Genomic DNA, 13,003 nt, shown 5'->3' with positions numbered 1-13,003 from the left:
GGTAGTTCAACCGGTTAGGGCTAGAATCATGTATTTAGTCTAACTGATCTCGCGCTCCGGCTCCAGTCTCTTTCCTCACCGAGATTGGAGACCGGATCCGCGAGTGCCGATAGCTAACCCGCAACGGGACTATTTTGTCTAGGTTAGTATGCTCTTTCACTATCTTGATACTATGCAATGTACCGAGATTGGAGACCGGATCCGCAAGTGCCAATAGCTAACCCGCGACGGGACTATTTCGTCTAGCTCCCATTTGTCTGAGGCATCTAATACTTTTTTCCGTGTGAGAGCTTCAGGAAATTTCCAACTTTTTGAATCAAATTTACATTACACAGCGCGCACTCATTGTGAGTCAGCAAGCTGAAGTACACGGGATAGCTGAGCATCTCAGCTTCAATGTAGTGTCATTTTGTGATATCTACACTTGAAGGAGAGTGTTGCCCTTGCTCAGCAGTCAAGCTGGATGGATGATGGAGTTCTGTATTTAAATTGAGTCCCAATGGATCTTCTCGGAATTTGCATACACACTTCTGTCTGAACACAAAAAAACCACAAACTTCAAAGGGGGATGGAAGGAGTTTGTGAAGGGGGAAAAAGTGGTGATTGACACCAAAAGAAAGAGAAAAATCAGGCCTTTAATCTGGCACCACAGGCAATAGGAATACACAAGGAGAAGACCCCTGAAAGGGGAGCGGGAAAAAACTCCCACCAAAACACTGAAAGCTCTCAAGCCAAATTCTTGGCTTTACCTGCAAGTCCCTCCTTCGGAGGCCGCGCTTCGCGCGAGGGTGCTTTGCGCCAGCCCAGGCTGTACCAGGGCCCTCTGAAGCGAGGGACTTGTGATAAGTCAGGGCTGCCCAGAGACTGTACCAGGGCGCGGGTGTGTTGTAGCAGGAGCGCTCACCAATCCCACCGCTGTCCCATCGGAGACAATCCCCCCTGGCCCCTGAATGGAACTGCCTCAGGCGGGACTGCCGATGGGCATCGCCAGGGTAATCAACATGCCCGCGCTCCTGGGATGAGCCGTGGGATCGGATCGTCGGCGGTGCTTTCCGGGGGACGGTGCTTGCCACTTGGGCCTGGCCGGGCGGGGTTTGGCTGGATCGGGTGGAAGCTGGCTGGCTGATTATGTAAGCCGAGTGCGAGTGGCGCTGCTTATACTGAAACTGCCCGACTTCTCTTCTCCTTCCTCCTCCCAACGTGAACGGATACATATAACCACCGACCATCTTACCAGCACCCACCCCCCCAAGAACACCCACCCCAGCACGCCCGAGGATGGACAATCTCCGGCGGACGACGCAGATGGCCGGCCTCAGCAGCAGTCTGAGCGAGGCCCTGCTCCGCAAGATCGAGCCCACCCAGCTCGCCTTCCCCTCCTACCACTTCCAGCGGAACGAGATCATCCCCGGGCTGAGCGACCCGGCGCTGACGGTCCTGGTGCCCCTGCTGGCCTACTGGCTCGTCGCGATCTTCTTCACCCTCCTCGACCATCTCGAGCTGCCCTGGATCGAGAAGTACCGGCTCCACGAGCCCGCCGAGATCGCCAAGCGCAACAAGGTCTCCCCCGCCCAGGTCGTCAAGGCCGTCATCCTCCAGCAACTCATCCAGACCGCCCTCGGCATCTTCTATCTCGACTCCGCCCCCTCCAACGTCCTCGCCCGCGACTATCTCGCTGAAATGAAGCAGTATGCCCCCCTCGTCTCTACCCTCGTTCACATCCTCCTTCCCCCTCAGCACGCCCGCTGGCTGCTCCTCAACTACGGCCAATCACTCGTTCAATGGTCGTACTGGTGGGGACTACCCATCCTCCAATTCCTTTGGGCCTCGTCAGTCTCTCTTTCTCTCTCTCTCTCCTCTTCTACTTATCCGCATCTAAACTTCCCCCCCTCCTTTTTTCTTATAGGTTTGTCCTCGATACCTGGCAATACTTCTGGCACAGAGCCTTCCACATCAACCAGTTCCTCTACAAGCACATCCACTCCGTCCACCACCGTCTATACTGTCCTTATTCCTACGGTGCGCTCTACAACCACCCTGTCGAGGGCTTCATCCTCGACACCTTGGGCGCCGTCATCGCCCATTGGGCCTCGGCCATGTCCGTCAGACAGGCCACCTTCCTCTTCGGCATCTCGACGGCCAAGACGGTCGACGACCATTGCGGCCTCGCTCTCCCCTTCGATCCGCTCCAGCACCTCTTTGGTCCGTCCCCCTTCCGCCTCCCCCCACCTCCCAAACATCCAAACTGATTTTGTTTTGTTTTTTGTCTGTATACAGGGAATAATGCTGCTTATCACGACATCCATCACCAACAGTTCGGGATCAAGAAGAACTTCTCCCAGCCGTATTTCGTGCATTGGGATGTGCTCATGGGCACGCGAATGACGGCCGAAGAGGCCCAAGTCCGCCGCGACAAGCTCGCCTTCGCCCGCGCCTCGCCCGCCTCTCCCTCCCAATCTTCCTCATCGTCGGCTTCCGAGAAACCCGAGCTCGTCGTCCTGGACTCCGAGGATAGCGATTTGGATAACAAGTCTTCCTCCAAACTTAAAACCCGCTAAACCCTTTTTCTTTTCGTTTTCTCTTTCCTTACCCCTTCTGCGTACAAGATCCTCAATCCACATGTAAATCTTTCACATCGTTTGTTAGCTCTTTTTCTTTGGCCTCGATACTCTTGCCCTGCTGTGTGAACAAACTGCCCGCCATTCCGGTCTTCTTTTTGCCTCCCTTTTGTCGCTCATCCATACACACTTCTCTTACTTCTGTAAACATATACACACAGGTAGCCGTTTATCTCTTTAGCCTTTGTTGAATCGCATAATACGTAAATGCTTTTTTAATCACCTGCAGATATGGAAGATTGAACTCCCCTTTTTGACCTTGAAATTCTGGATCTCTTGCATTGAAGTACATTTCTTCTTCAGAACTATGTATCTAAATACTTGAGAGTTCTTGTAAGTTTTGGCCGTTGCTCTCAGTCCTAAATCACTGATGCCACATGAGTCACCTTCGGACTTCGAACTTGGTAGCCAGCTCCATCACATTTTCCTGTGCACTATCCAAGAGCATCATTTGGATCAGTGGATTGGTGCGCACAGTGACCGGGGCCTGGAACAGGTTGTGGCAAGCCAAACCACTCTTATGTGCAACAAGTTCTATCTACGAAATTGGATGGATCAAACATCTGCAAGGTACAAGGGGCACTCGGTACTTTTCTCTTGTATTGCCTTGAGGCGATGCGGTGCGGTGCTTTACACAAACGTTTTACAGCCGTCGACCAAACGCTTGTCATCAGTTCCTTGCAAACGATCCAATGTTTTAGGGCCCATCATACGCTCCGACATACAATTCAGGCTCTTACATAATTTTCTTTTGCACATTGACTTCAAGCTCAACAGACGAAATGATTGGATCGATACGCTCTTTTATTTTCACCGCTCTTTACATACTTATAAGCGCTGGCCAGCTTGCACTCTGCATGGAGGTTGGGGCAGCTTCAAAACTAGGTTGGCAGAGCACGCACGCACGATTTATTTTTTTGCTCTTGAAACAAGTTTGCCGACTTCCATGACTGAAAGGTGCATTTCTGACTCTCTTTACTTGGATGTCATGGAAGCTGAGGCACCACAGATGATTGGAAAAACCGCCACTGGCGCAGCGATGGATGTGCCTGTCGTGCCGCGAAAATTCGGGGGGGGGACCAGATGGGCGGAGCTGGACTAGCAAGCAACCATCCAGGACCAAAAGCGCACCGTACAACAAATGGAGCTTCTGGTCCCTCTTAAATTTCAATACATATCTGCTCTCCAGGAGCTAGCTCAAAACGGGTTCAAAGATTCTAAACTGAAAAAAGCTGTAACTAACCAAGAAAAACTTCTCCTGGATGCATGTGGACTTACAAGAGAAATGAAGGAATCTACAAAAAGATGGATCAAGCATGTTTACTCATTGGTTTATAAGACTAGAAATTAGGTTGTGATTATTTTGGTGGAACAAATTTTGATCAATACTTTCAATTGAATCTTCCAATTTATAACCACATCTGCCATCCAGCTAGCTTACAATATTTAGTTCATCTTTTTCTTGATGAGCAATAGTCAAAGCCTGAAGAACATACCAATATAAATGCCTTTTTATGATTGTTTGATTCTTTCTTCTGTGTATATCCATTCCTTGAATCCGGAGATTTATATCTCACATTTTCTGGTAGCCTTGTGGCTGAACTCAAAGTCACTACAAGAAAAATTCACTCAACTGCTAGCAGTTGACATGCAAGTTACTGCTGCAGAAATGTTGTTCTAGCTCATAAATCTTTTCTGCACAGTCACTGTGCCTGATGCGCAGTGAATTTCCAGTGAAGCTTGGTCAAAATTAAGCCTGGAAAAAGGTGTGCGTAATACCACAAGCTTGCTTAGATTTCTTGCATGTCAACTGCTTGCAGTTGATTGAATTCTTCTGGCAGTGAGTGGAGCACTTCCAATGGTCTAAAATTGCTAATCTAGAGGGAAGAGCTAAGCCTTAGTTGCTGGGGAAATGTGATCAGATGAAGTTTTGTGCCCCCTCTCAATCATGTCACTTAGACATAAGGAAGTGCTGCACAGTTCACACTGTACTTAAGATGTATTCAATGCCTGGCATGGTTTCCTGGATTATCATTTTTATAGAGCATGCACACCCTTTTTACTATGTGCACAATACTTGCTTTGATGTTTCTGTAAGGGCCAAATTTTGCATGCCTGAGATTTGTGAATTTCTAAAAAAACACTTCCTCAAGCTTTTTTTACCCAAAACTATTCATATACTTTTTCTGAAGCAAAGTTAGGCTCAATTGCGTGTACATATCCTTACTGTTGGTTGATCTGGATGGAACCCCTCAAGAGCCAAATATGTTACAGCCTTATTAGTATCAGCAAGGACAGCTTATCGTCAAAACATGGGGTGCAAGTTTCAAAGTGCAGCACAAGCCACATTACATTGCCTTGGGATTCTGTACTTCCTGTTGAATAAGTAAATCTCACATGTTCAGAAGCATGATCAAATCTTCAAATGGGCTGTTTCGTAGCCAAAACCACCAATACAGTCATGGTCCTTTGTTTACCTTGTTGTATGTGGCTCTAAACATGTTTTGTCTCCTTTATTCTAGTCCCAGCCTATTTATCTCGTGGTTATAAGAACCCTTGATCTCTCCTTTGTGTTTATCTCCCCAGCTCACTGCAATTTCATTTCATTGCCTGATAGTTATAGTTTTTCTTGCTACTTTTGCTTTCCAAACAGGGTTTATACCATATAAATTGAGTCGCTGTAGTCAGCTATCCCTCTGGTCACACAGTGCTATTACCAACCCTTCTTTGATTGCAAAAATTTCAAGTTCTTTCATTACCTGACCTACCTTTCAAACACTGTGCTCCATAAAGTAAATTTTGACATACCACCAATTCCATTTTGAAACTTTAAATATTCACTTTGGGCTCAGTAGACAGGATGATCAAATCATTATGCTCCTTTATTTTGACTATTTTTTACATATCAAAAGCTGGTCAACTTGTATTTGCCATGGATTTGCGCATGGAAATAGGTGAGCAGGGCAGAGAATGCAAATAATCATACTTAATTCAATTCTCTGCTTATTAGAAATCTAGATAAATTCCTTGACTCATGCTTCTCAATCTTTCTACTTCACAACTCACCAAAGATGCTATACCAAATGCAATGGGAACATCTACCAATTCTGTTCATGTGGATGCTCCAATAATAGGGGCTGGAAACAGTAACAATTGGGTGGGGACTGAAATATCAAGAATCCATAAAGAACCAGCTTCAGAAAATCAATGTATGTATTTTATTTCTGTCTTTCTACACACTTCCAATTTACCAGTATGAATGTCTTGGTCTCAATTCTAGATCCAACTCATGACTTGATTGGGTTGAGAATCAAGGAACTACAGCAATCTTCAAGAATGCAGAGCCAGGGAAACTTGGAAGAAATTGCTAACCATCTGGAACAAATATACAAATATCTCGCCCCATCTGAAGAAAAATTTAATACTGCCACCAAAGAGACTCCAAATCCAATCAAAATTTCAATAACATCCTCAGCCCTCAGTCGTCCAAGTTTATTGAAAAAAAAATCCCAATCTTCAGAAGAAAATTGAACTGGCATCAATTATAACTTATGATCAGTTAGATAGCATCACTACTCAATTGGTTCCCATTTGGAAATATCTTCAAGAAAATTTCATCAAGCTGAAATGTAAAACTCTTGATGAACCTGAAATCAAGTTGGAATATCTGAAATCACTGTTTCTCTTAGGAGATTACATTCATACAAGAAACTTGCTGCCACCAGTGGAAATGAGAGACATAGAAATCTTTAATTCAGAAAATGTAGTCAGCTTGGTCAATTTCCATGTTACTCTTTTGATCAAAAGCAAGGGTGCTAAATTCTTTGGAAGTCCTGAGTGGGTCAACCCCGAGATTTATCTCATGCTTTGCAATCCATCTCTGGGGCATTTCCACAGGTCTATCAGAGGTGAGATTCCTCTTATTTTTGTTATTTTTCCTTGAATTTGTGCCTCTGATCTAAATGAACACAATTTTGATCTGCTTTTCTACTGAAAAATGAAATAAATACAGCTCTTCAAGAGAAACAGAAGAAATGCCTGGTACACCTCACACTATCAAACATAATAGTCCAAACTGAATCACTATTCCCAAACAGGTTTCCATGGCATGACACCTTTATCAGAATCCGCCAAGATTTCATGGGTCCAATTTTTCACCCATCTACAGGCTTTGATGAAAGCAAATATCTTATCAATCCAGAAAATCTTATAAAATATGCTGTATCATTTCAATCAATGGGTTTGGTACATCGGTACTTATTTGACACTCCAACTGACGTAATACCAGCAATAATATCATCACATTCAGATATCTATCAGATTGTAACACTTTATTGTATGAGAAGGTTTTTCAGGAATCATCTTCCATTATTCAATGTTTCATTCACCAATTCAGATATAGAGAAACAGTTGGTTGCTGAACAAGATCAATTCATATTTGCTTACCTTGACTTGGCTCAGAATGGATTCAAAGGTAAGTACCTCAAATCAGCTGTAAAGGATCAAGAAAAATGTATTCTTCAAATTTCTAAAAAGCAACCAGGATTGACTGAATCATCAAAAAAATGGATCAAAGATATCAAGGAGTTACTTCACAAACTCAAAAATTAGATTTTGATTATTGTCACATAATTCTCCATCATTATATTTGTGGTTGAATCTTCAACTCAATTATAACTCACATATCCACATTTTATTCTTACAATATTCTGTTCATCTTTCCTGCATTTATACACAATCACCAACACACTTGAAGAAAATTCCAACATAAATGGTTTGCTTAGAGCCTGAGATGAATGTGCTCTGCTGTGAAAGTATTTATTTCAGAAATCTAGCTTGTCTTTCCACACACTAGGGGGGTTCACAATTGAATTTTATAAAACTTTGGAGGGCAATTTAAGGCCTTTATGAACATAATTTTGAAATTTTGGCAAGATGTCCAGAAAAAGGCATGACCAATCAATCAGTGCAATTTATCAACTTTTTAAAAATATGTTCATAAATAGGTTAAAATGGGTCCTAAAGTTTTACAAATTTCAATTGTGAACCCCCCTACTTTGATTGAATTTGAGTTTCTTTCAGAATTTTAAAGCATATCTTGAAATCACAGCTAGCTGTTCCTTCAAAGACCATGGGATGAACAGCCTGAAGTTCACCTGACACAGACTCAAAGTCTGGTGAATCTTTGGAGTGAGAAAAATGAAGTTCTGATTCACTAGAGAAGGAAACCCCAGAAGCAATCTTGTGTAGACTATATAAGTACAAGATTTTTTGGTGTTATGGTTGAAACATACTAAGCGTACTAATTCAACACTTCCTGGTGCCAAAATGGCTTGGTTTGCTATACCTTGTTCTGGATAAAACTCAACCCCAATCAATTATTGCCAGCAAGTAAGGTTGATCCTTTTCGTCTAAACTAAAGCCAGGTGAAAGTCATCCACTGAGCTTGAGTTAGTCACAAACCTAAGCCCTCCCCCCCCCCCCCCCCCCCCCCAAAAAAAAAAACAGACCATAATCCAACAACTTCAAATCACAAGTCAACACAAGGCAAAATCTACTCGTAGGAGGCTTTACAATTGCAACTACAGTTGCAGGCTTCACAATAACCCTGCTCCAGGCAATGTTAACCACGAGTAGGTTGTGGCACTGCTACTTGGTGTGCGAGTCTCCTAGTCAAGAAAATACATCATGGCATGTGACCATGTCCCGGGAGTAGGCCCTTCACTGATAGTCGCTCTTGGCTGGGGGGGGGGGGGGGGGGGGGGGGTATGTATTGTAAGCATAAGAGAATAGGACGATCAGCAGTCAAAAAAACGACCAGTTCTGTTTTTGAGATGGCTGTTTTCTTCTTGAATCTGCACGATGGAGGTCAGACATGGTGGCGTGGTTTATGATGAATTGTCAACAAGAGGAAGAAGGGAGAAAGAGAGGAACAAGAGGTGCTATGATACAAGTTACATGCTACTAGCGATCTCACGCTCTCCGACGGATGAGTTAGCTTCATCAGCTGGTCTGGGAAGCGCGGCCCTGGCTGCCTCGGCGCCGTTCTTCTTAGGCTTAGAGCGACCCCAGCGGACGAGGACGTCTTTCCCGGCGATCTGGACGCGGACACTGCAACGACTAGCGGCATCTTCGGCGATTGACCGGCTGGCGAAATTAACAAAGGCACACTTCGACGTCGGTACCACGACGACAGACTTGATCTTCGGAGACTCGATCCCGATCGAGTTGAAGAAATGTCGGATCAACGACTCGTTTGTCGCTTCTGGCGGCAACGATGACAAGAATAATGACACTACATTCTCGTCTTCTGGTGGCGTAAGGCCCGTCGTCTGTGCATAGGCTGAGAGTATCTTCCGGGCAACCGGATCATTGCGTCCATGGTCTATTTGTATGCAAGTTAGGAAGCCCGTCTCAGAACATCAGCTGGATTGATTTGTACATATGGACTAGGATTAAGTTTGATGGTGGAGGAAAGCAAATCAGGGAGCTTACATCGGTCTTGGATGTTTTGTTTACTCAACTCGTTCTCAACAGGCACCTCGTGACGATATGGGCATCCATCACCGCGAGCGCATTCACCTTTGGCGTAAAACGAACAAATGTGCGGCCTGTTTCGCTTCTAAAATTTCCGTAGAAGTCGGCAATATTGGGATCAGCGTTTCTCCGTTCATGGACCTGGCCTGGAGCTGAACTACATTGGCGGAGGTTTGCTTCTTGTTGTCACGACTCACATAGTACGGGTCAGTTCGAGCTAGTCTTTTCAGTACATCTTTTCCGCCAGCATCTTGTCGATCATAGTTAATCAAATCTGAGGATCCTTCTAATTTGCTTTCCATCTTGATAGCGAAATAATAATAAACAATAGAGTAATTTTCAGCAGAAAGTTTGCGGGGAATACGGAGATTAAGAACGAAAGATAACGTACGTTCTGAGCATGATATTCGCGGTTGATATTACTAATAGGAGCTTTTGAGTTGATACCGAGGGCGGTATCCCTAACTTGGGTGGGTAAACCATACTGAAGATCGAGCAAACAGGTCTGACAGACGTTCTTAAGTTTAGCACAGGTCTGACAGATCTCCGTTTTCTTGTACCTCATCCCTGCTCCCGGTAGCCAGCGGAAGATCGTAAACGGTCGTGTACAAATCTTGCATTCTTTCCCTAACGCTTGCTTCGACATCCGTACGTATGGATTATCCCCCAAACAGGTCTCGCATAGGATCGGAAAATCCGAGTCTTCTTGCCCCGCCTCTGTCGTGGGTTAAAATTGCACATCAAGCGGTTCCGTTTTTCGAGATGTTTTTTTAACCAGGGAGAATAAAATCAAATCAATTAAGCACCTCTGGCATTCCCTACGTAGATTTTTTTTCATGATTTCGTTACTGATCGGGCGGGTAAACGGAATGACATACTGTTAAGATCATCTAAAAGAGAGACGTTAACAGAAAGAAAAAGACAGTCGTCAGGATCGCTTCAGTCAACACAAGGGGGTTGGGCAGTTGAGGATAAGGTGGTGGGATAGAAAACTGTTACGCAACGTTTAGGTGGCATCGTCTGAATTTGATAGCCTAATGAACAGCTGATTTATGGAGAGTTCGGCTCGTGGGTCGGCTTGGTTGAACTTGAGAAGGATGATTTTGGGCAGGAGAGAGCGCCGATGCGTCAATGACTGAACTTCGGTCCGGGCTGGGGAGGTGCGACAAAGTTCCGACGGAGCAAGAGCCCATCCGGATCACCCCACGGTGGTCAGGCAGCGTGGCCCCCGACCCCTGCATCTGCTCAACCAACAAACCGGACCAAAAAAGAATATCGACGAACCGGTTGAATCAAAGCCCCGCAACAACCATGCCAGACAACGCTAACCCTATCCTGAAGTCGAACTCGGCACAATCAAAGCCAGCCACCTCAGCCCTATCCCAACCATCATCCGTGTCGACAGACCGACAGAGGAGGACGTTCTTGAGTCGAGTACAGCAAGCATCCGTCCAGGAGGACCCATACTATCTTGATTCGGTTGACCTACTGGACGAAGAGGATTCTGAGGAAGGTCGAGAGAAAGCCAATGCGAATGGCGGCAAAGCCGAAGAAGAAGAAGAGAGGATCAACTCCGAGGAGATTTTTGGTACGTGATAACCATCTATGCGTAGATTCCGTTTGAGAACTAATGGCCTGTCCTCTTCGGATAGACCTTATTCGCTCGATCACCGATCCCGAACACCCTCTCACGCTCGAAGACCTCTCCGTCGTCTCGCCCGACCAAATCACCGTCTCCTATCCCCTCGACGATCCTGATCGATCTGACAGCCCTCACGTCATGGTCCGGTTCACACCCACCATCCCTCATTGCTCCATGGCCACCCTCATCGGTATATTTTTCCCCTCTTCATTTATTTACAAGAAATAATGCTTTGCTTAAAGTCAAGGGGCTCTATCTCTTCTGCAATATCCCTAGGTTTGACTTTGAGGGTTCGTTTATTACGCTCCCTACCTGAACGATTCAAAGTGGACATCAAGATTAAAGAAGGTACACATCAATCGGAGAATTCGGTCAACAAAGTAAGCAACTCGCCCGGCCTTTCTCACACATAAATAATCATCTATATCTTGTTTCTTGCCGAGAATGCTTATGCGTTTATTCATAACTTAGCAATTGAACGATAAGGAACGAGTCGCAGCTGCCCTCGAAAATAACCATCTGTTGGGTGTCGTGCAACAGTGCTTGAGCACCGCCCATCTTCGTGGCGCCAAACCTGGAACCAATTAGTCCGGCCCATCTGGTGCATTTTTGCTTTATTGTTTTCCCCAGATCTTTCCATGGATTGTACTTTTATAACATCGTTATCCCAACCATCTACAGCATGTACACCTTAAACTCCTCATTTCGTACAGCGCTTCTCTTGTTGTCTTCACGAAGGCCGTGCCTTGAACAATTTACCACGACACTTGTTTGTCCAGCCATTTACATGTTGATGTCTGACAAGAACCTTTCCAGCCGAAGCCAAGGCCCGATTATTTGCACCGGCGCGGGCCTCGCGTCAATCATCAGGTTCCAATCAAGAATCAATGAAGGACTCAAATGTAAGATGTGTGGGTCCCGGCAAATCGACTCCAAAGCATCATATTGACAAAGTCATTTTTGCGGCTGAATAATATGAGGAAGAACAAAACAGACAATAAAAGGAGACAAATGCAACATTATGGTGAGATGAAGCAGAAGAATGTCAAATAATCTACAGAGTGAAAAAGATGGAACTGAGTTCCTCTGACGTGTACAACGTCGGTCGGCAGAACTGGTCTCATCCACTCGTAACCAAATTATTTGCTGCAAATACATGACAGTTTAATCTTTACCATCCCGATCACCCATTTATCCGAGTTTAATTAATTTGGTCGGATGGATGGAGTGTTCCTCCACTAAACTGGGACGGCGAGAAGTTGATCTACATACGCCTTCCAGAGCCCATCGATCAAGGCTTTGTAGAAGATCTCCCCTCGGCCAGCTTGTGGTCCGCAACATTATGGTTTCATGCATGTATAATGAATATTCAAAATGAGAGATGCTGGCAGCGGAACCAATTTGGTTATTGCGACTTCGCAAAACTGAGAAGAAAACACAACAATGTGAATACATGACACAATCGATGAGAGGTAACGAAGGCGATAGAAGGGAGAGTTGAAGGAGGAATGTCAAATAATTTGATTAGAGTGGAGAAGATGGAGTCATGTTCCTCTGACGTGGCAACCACGTCGGTCGGCAGAACAGGTCTCATCCACTCATGCCCAAATTATTCGCTGCAGATTAACCACAGTTGATCCTTACCGTCCAGATCACCCACCTATCCGAGTTGTGGGAATGATGGAAATGTTCGGCTGCGAACTTGGACGGCGGTTTGTTGTGGACGCAGCACTCACCAATCGGGCGTGATTTTGTAGGCGACCTGCCTTCGGCCAGCCTGTGGTCCGCAACATCATAGTTTCATTCACAATGAATATTCAAAATGAGATCATTCGAGTCCAGGATCACTCCAGATTCCCCCACATCCTCCTCACACTTTCAGGAGTGGGATAGGTTTAAAGCCCAGTGCACCGTCTGGGTATTTATGTCACTGTACAATGGCGAAAGTTACTATGGTATGATAGAAAAAACGCAGGAGGGAGGATCATGGATAGTAGAGCTCGACCGGTCTTGAAGCTTGATCGACATTAAATCTGCAAAGCCATCCACTCTTGCCGGTCCGGAAGGTACTTTCGTATGCCCGTCTGACTACCTAGGCCCTTCACTGGTTTGAGTCCCATAGTCTACAGTTGACATTTTGATTTCAATCAGTTGAACCCATGTTATTCTCTGGGAACACTCGGGGAAAAGGAAATTTACAGTGCTT

General features: G+C 45.3%; 3 protein-coding genes across 3 annotated transcripts; 2 read left to right on the top strand and 1 right to left on the bottom strand.

Annotated features, from left to right (window-relative positions):
- Positions 1 to 1,278: 1,278 nt before the first annotated feature.
- On the top strand, positions 1,279 to 2,558 carry PtA15_7A297 (uncharacterized protein; the record flags this gene model as incomplete). Its single annotated transcript, XM_053170889.1, has 3 exons — positions 1,279 to 1,829; positions 1,907 to 2,202; positions 2,278 to 2,558. The coding sequence occupies 3 exons, from the start codon at positions 1,279 to 1,281 to the stop codon at positions 2,556 to 2,558; spliced, it is 1,128 nt and encodes a 375-aa protein (XP_053022126.1).
- Positions 2,559 to 8,572: 6,014 nt separating this feature from the next.
- On the bottom strand, positions 8,573 to 9,801 carry PtA15_7A296 (uncharacterized protein; the record flags this gene model as incomplete). The annotated part of the gene is made up of 4 exons (XM_053170888.1): positions 8,573 to 9,003; positions 9,114 to 9,240; positions 9,353 to 9,457; positions 9,547 to 9,801. 4 exons carry the CDS (start codon positions 9,799 to 9,801, stop codon positions 8,573 to 8,575), a joined length of 918 nt encoding a protein of 305 aa, XP_053022125.1.
- A 485-nt stretch (positions 9,802 to 10,286) lies between these two features.
- On the top strand, positions 10,287 to 11,385 carry PtA15_7A295 (uncharacterized protein; the record flags this gene model as incomplete). The annotated part of the gene is made up of 4 exons (XM_053170887.1): positions 10,287 to 10,743; positions 10,808 to 10,987; positions 11,074 to 11,177; positions 11,269 to 11,385. The coding sequence occupies 4 exons, from the start codon at positions 10,287 to 10,289 to the stop codon at positions 11,383 to 11,385; spliced, it is 858 nt and encodes a 285-aa protein (XP_053022124.1).
- Positions 11,386 to 13,003: the final 1,618 nt, after the last annotated feature.

The sequence above is a fragment of the Puccinia triticina genome, chromosome 7A (assembly GCF_026914185.1).
Source record: "Puccinia triticina chromosome 7A, complete sequence".
NCBI lineage: Eukaryota > Fungi > Basidiomycota > Pucciniomycetes > Pucciniales > Pucciniaceae > Puccinia > Puccinia triticina.
Note: the sequence above shows the minus strand (reverse complement) of the source record. Positions and strands in the feature narration are given on the sequence as shown.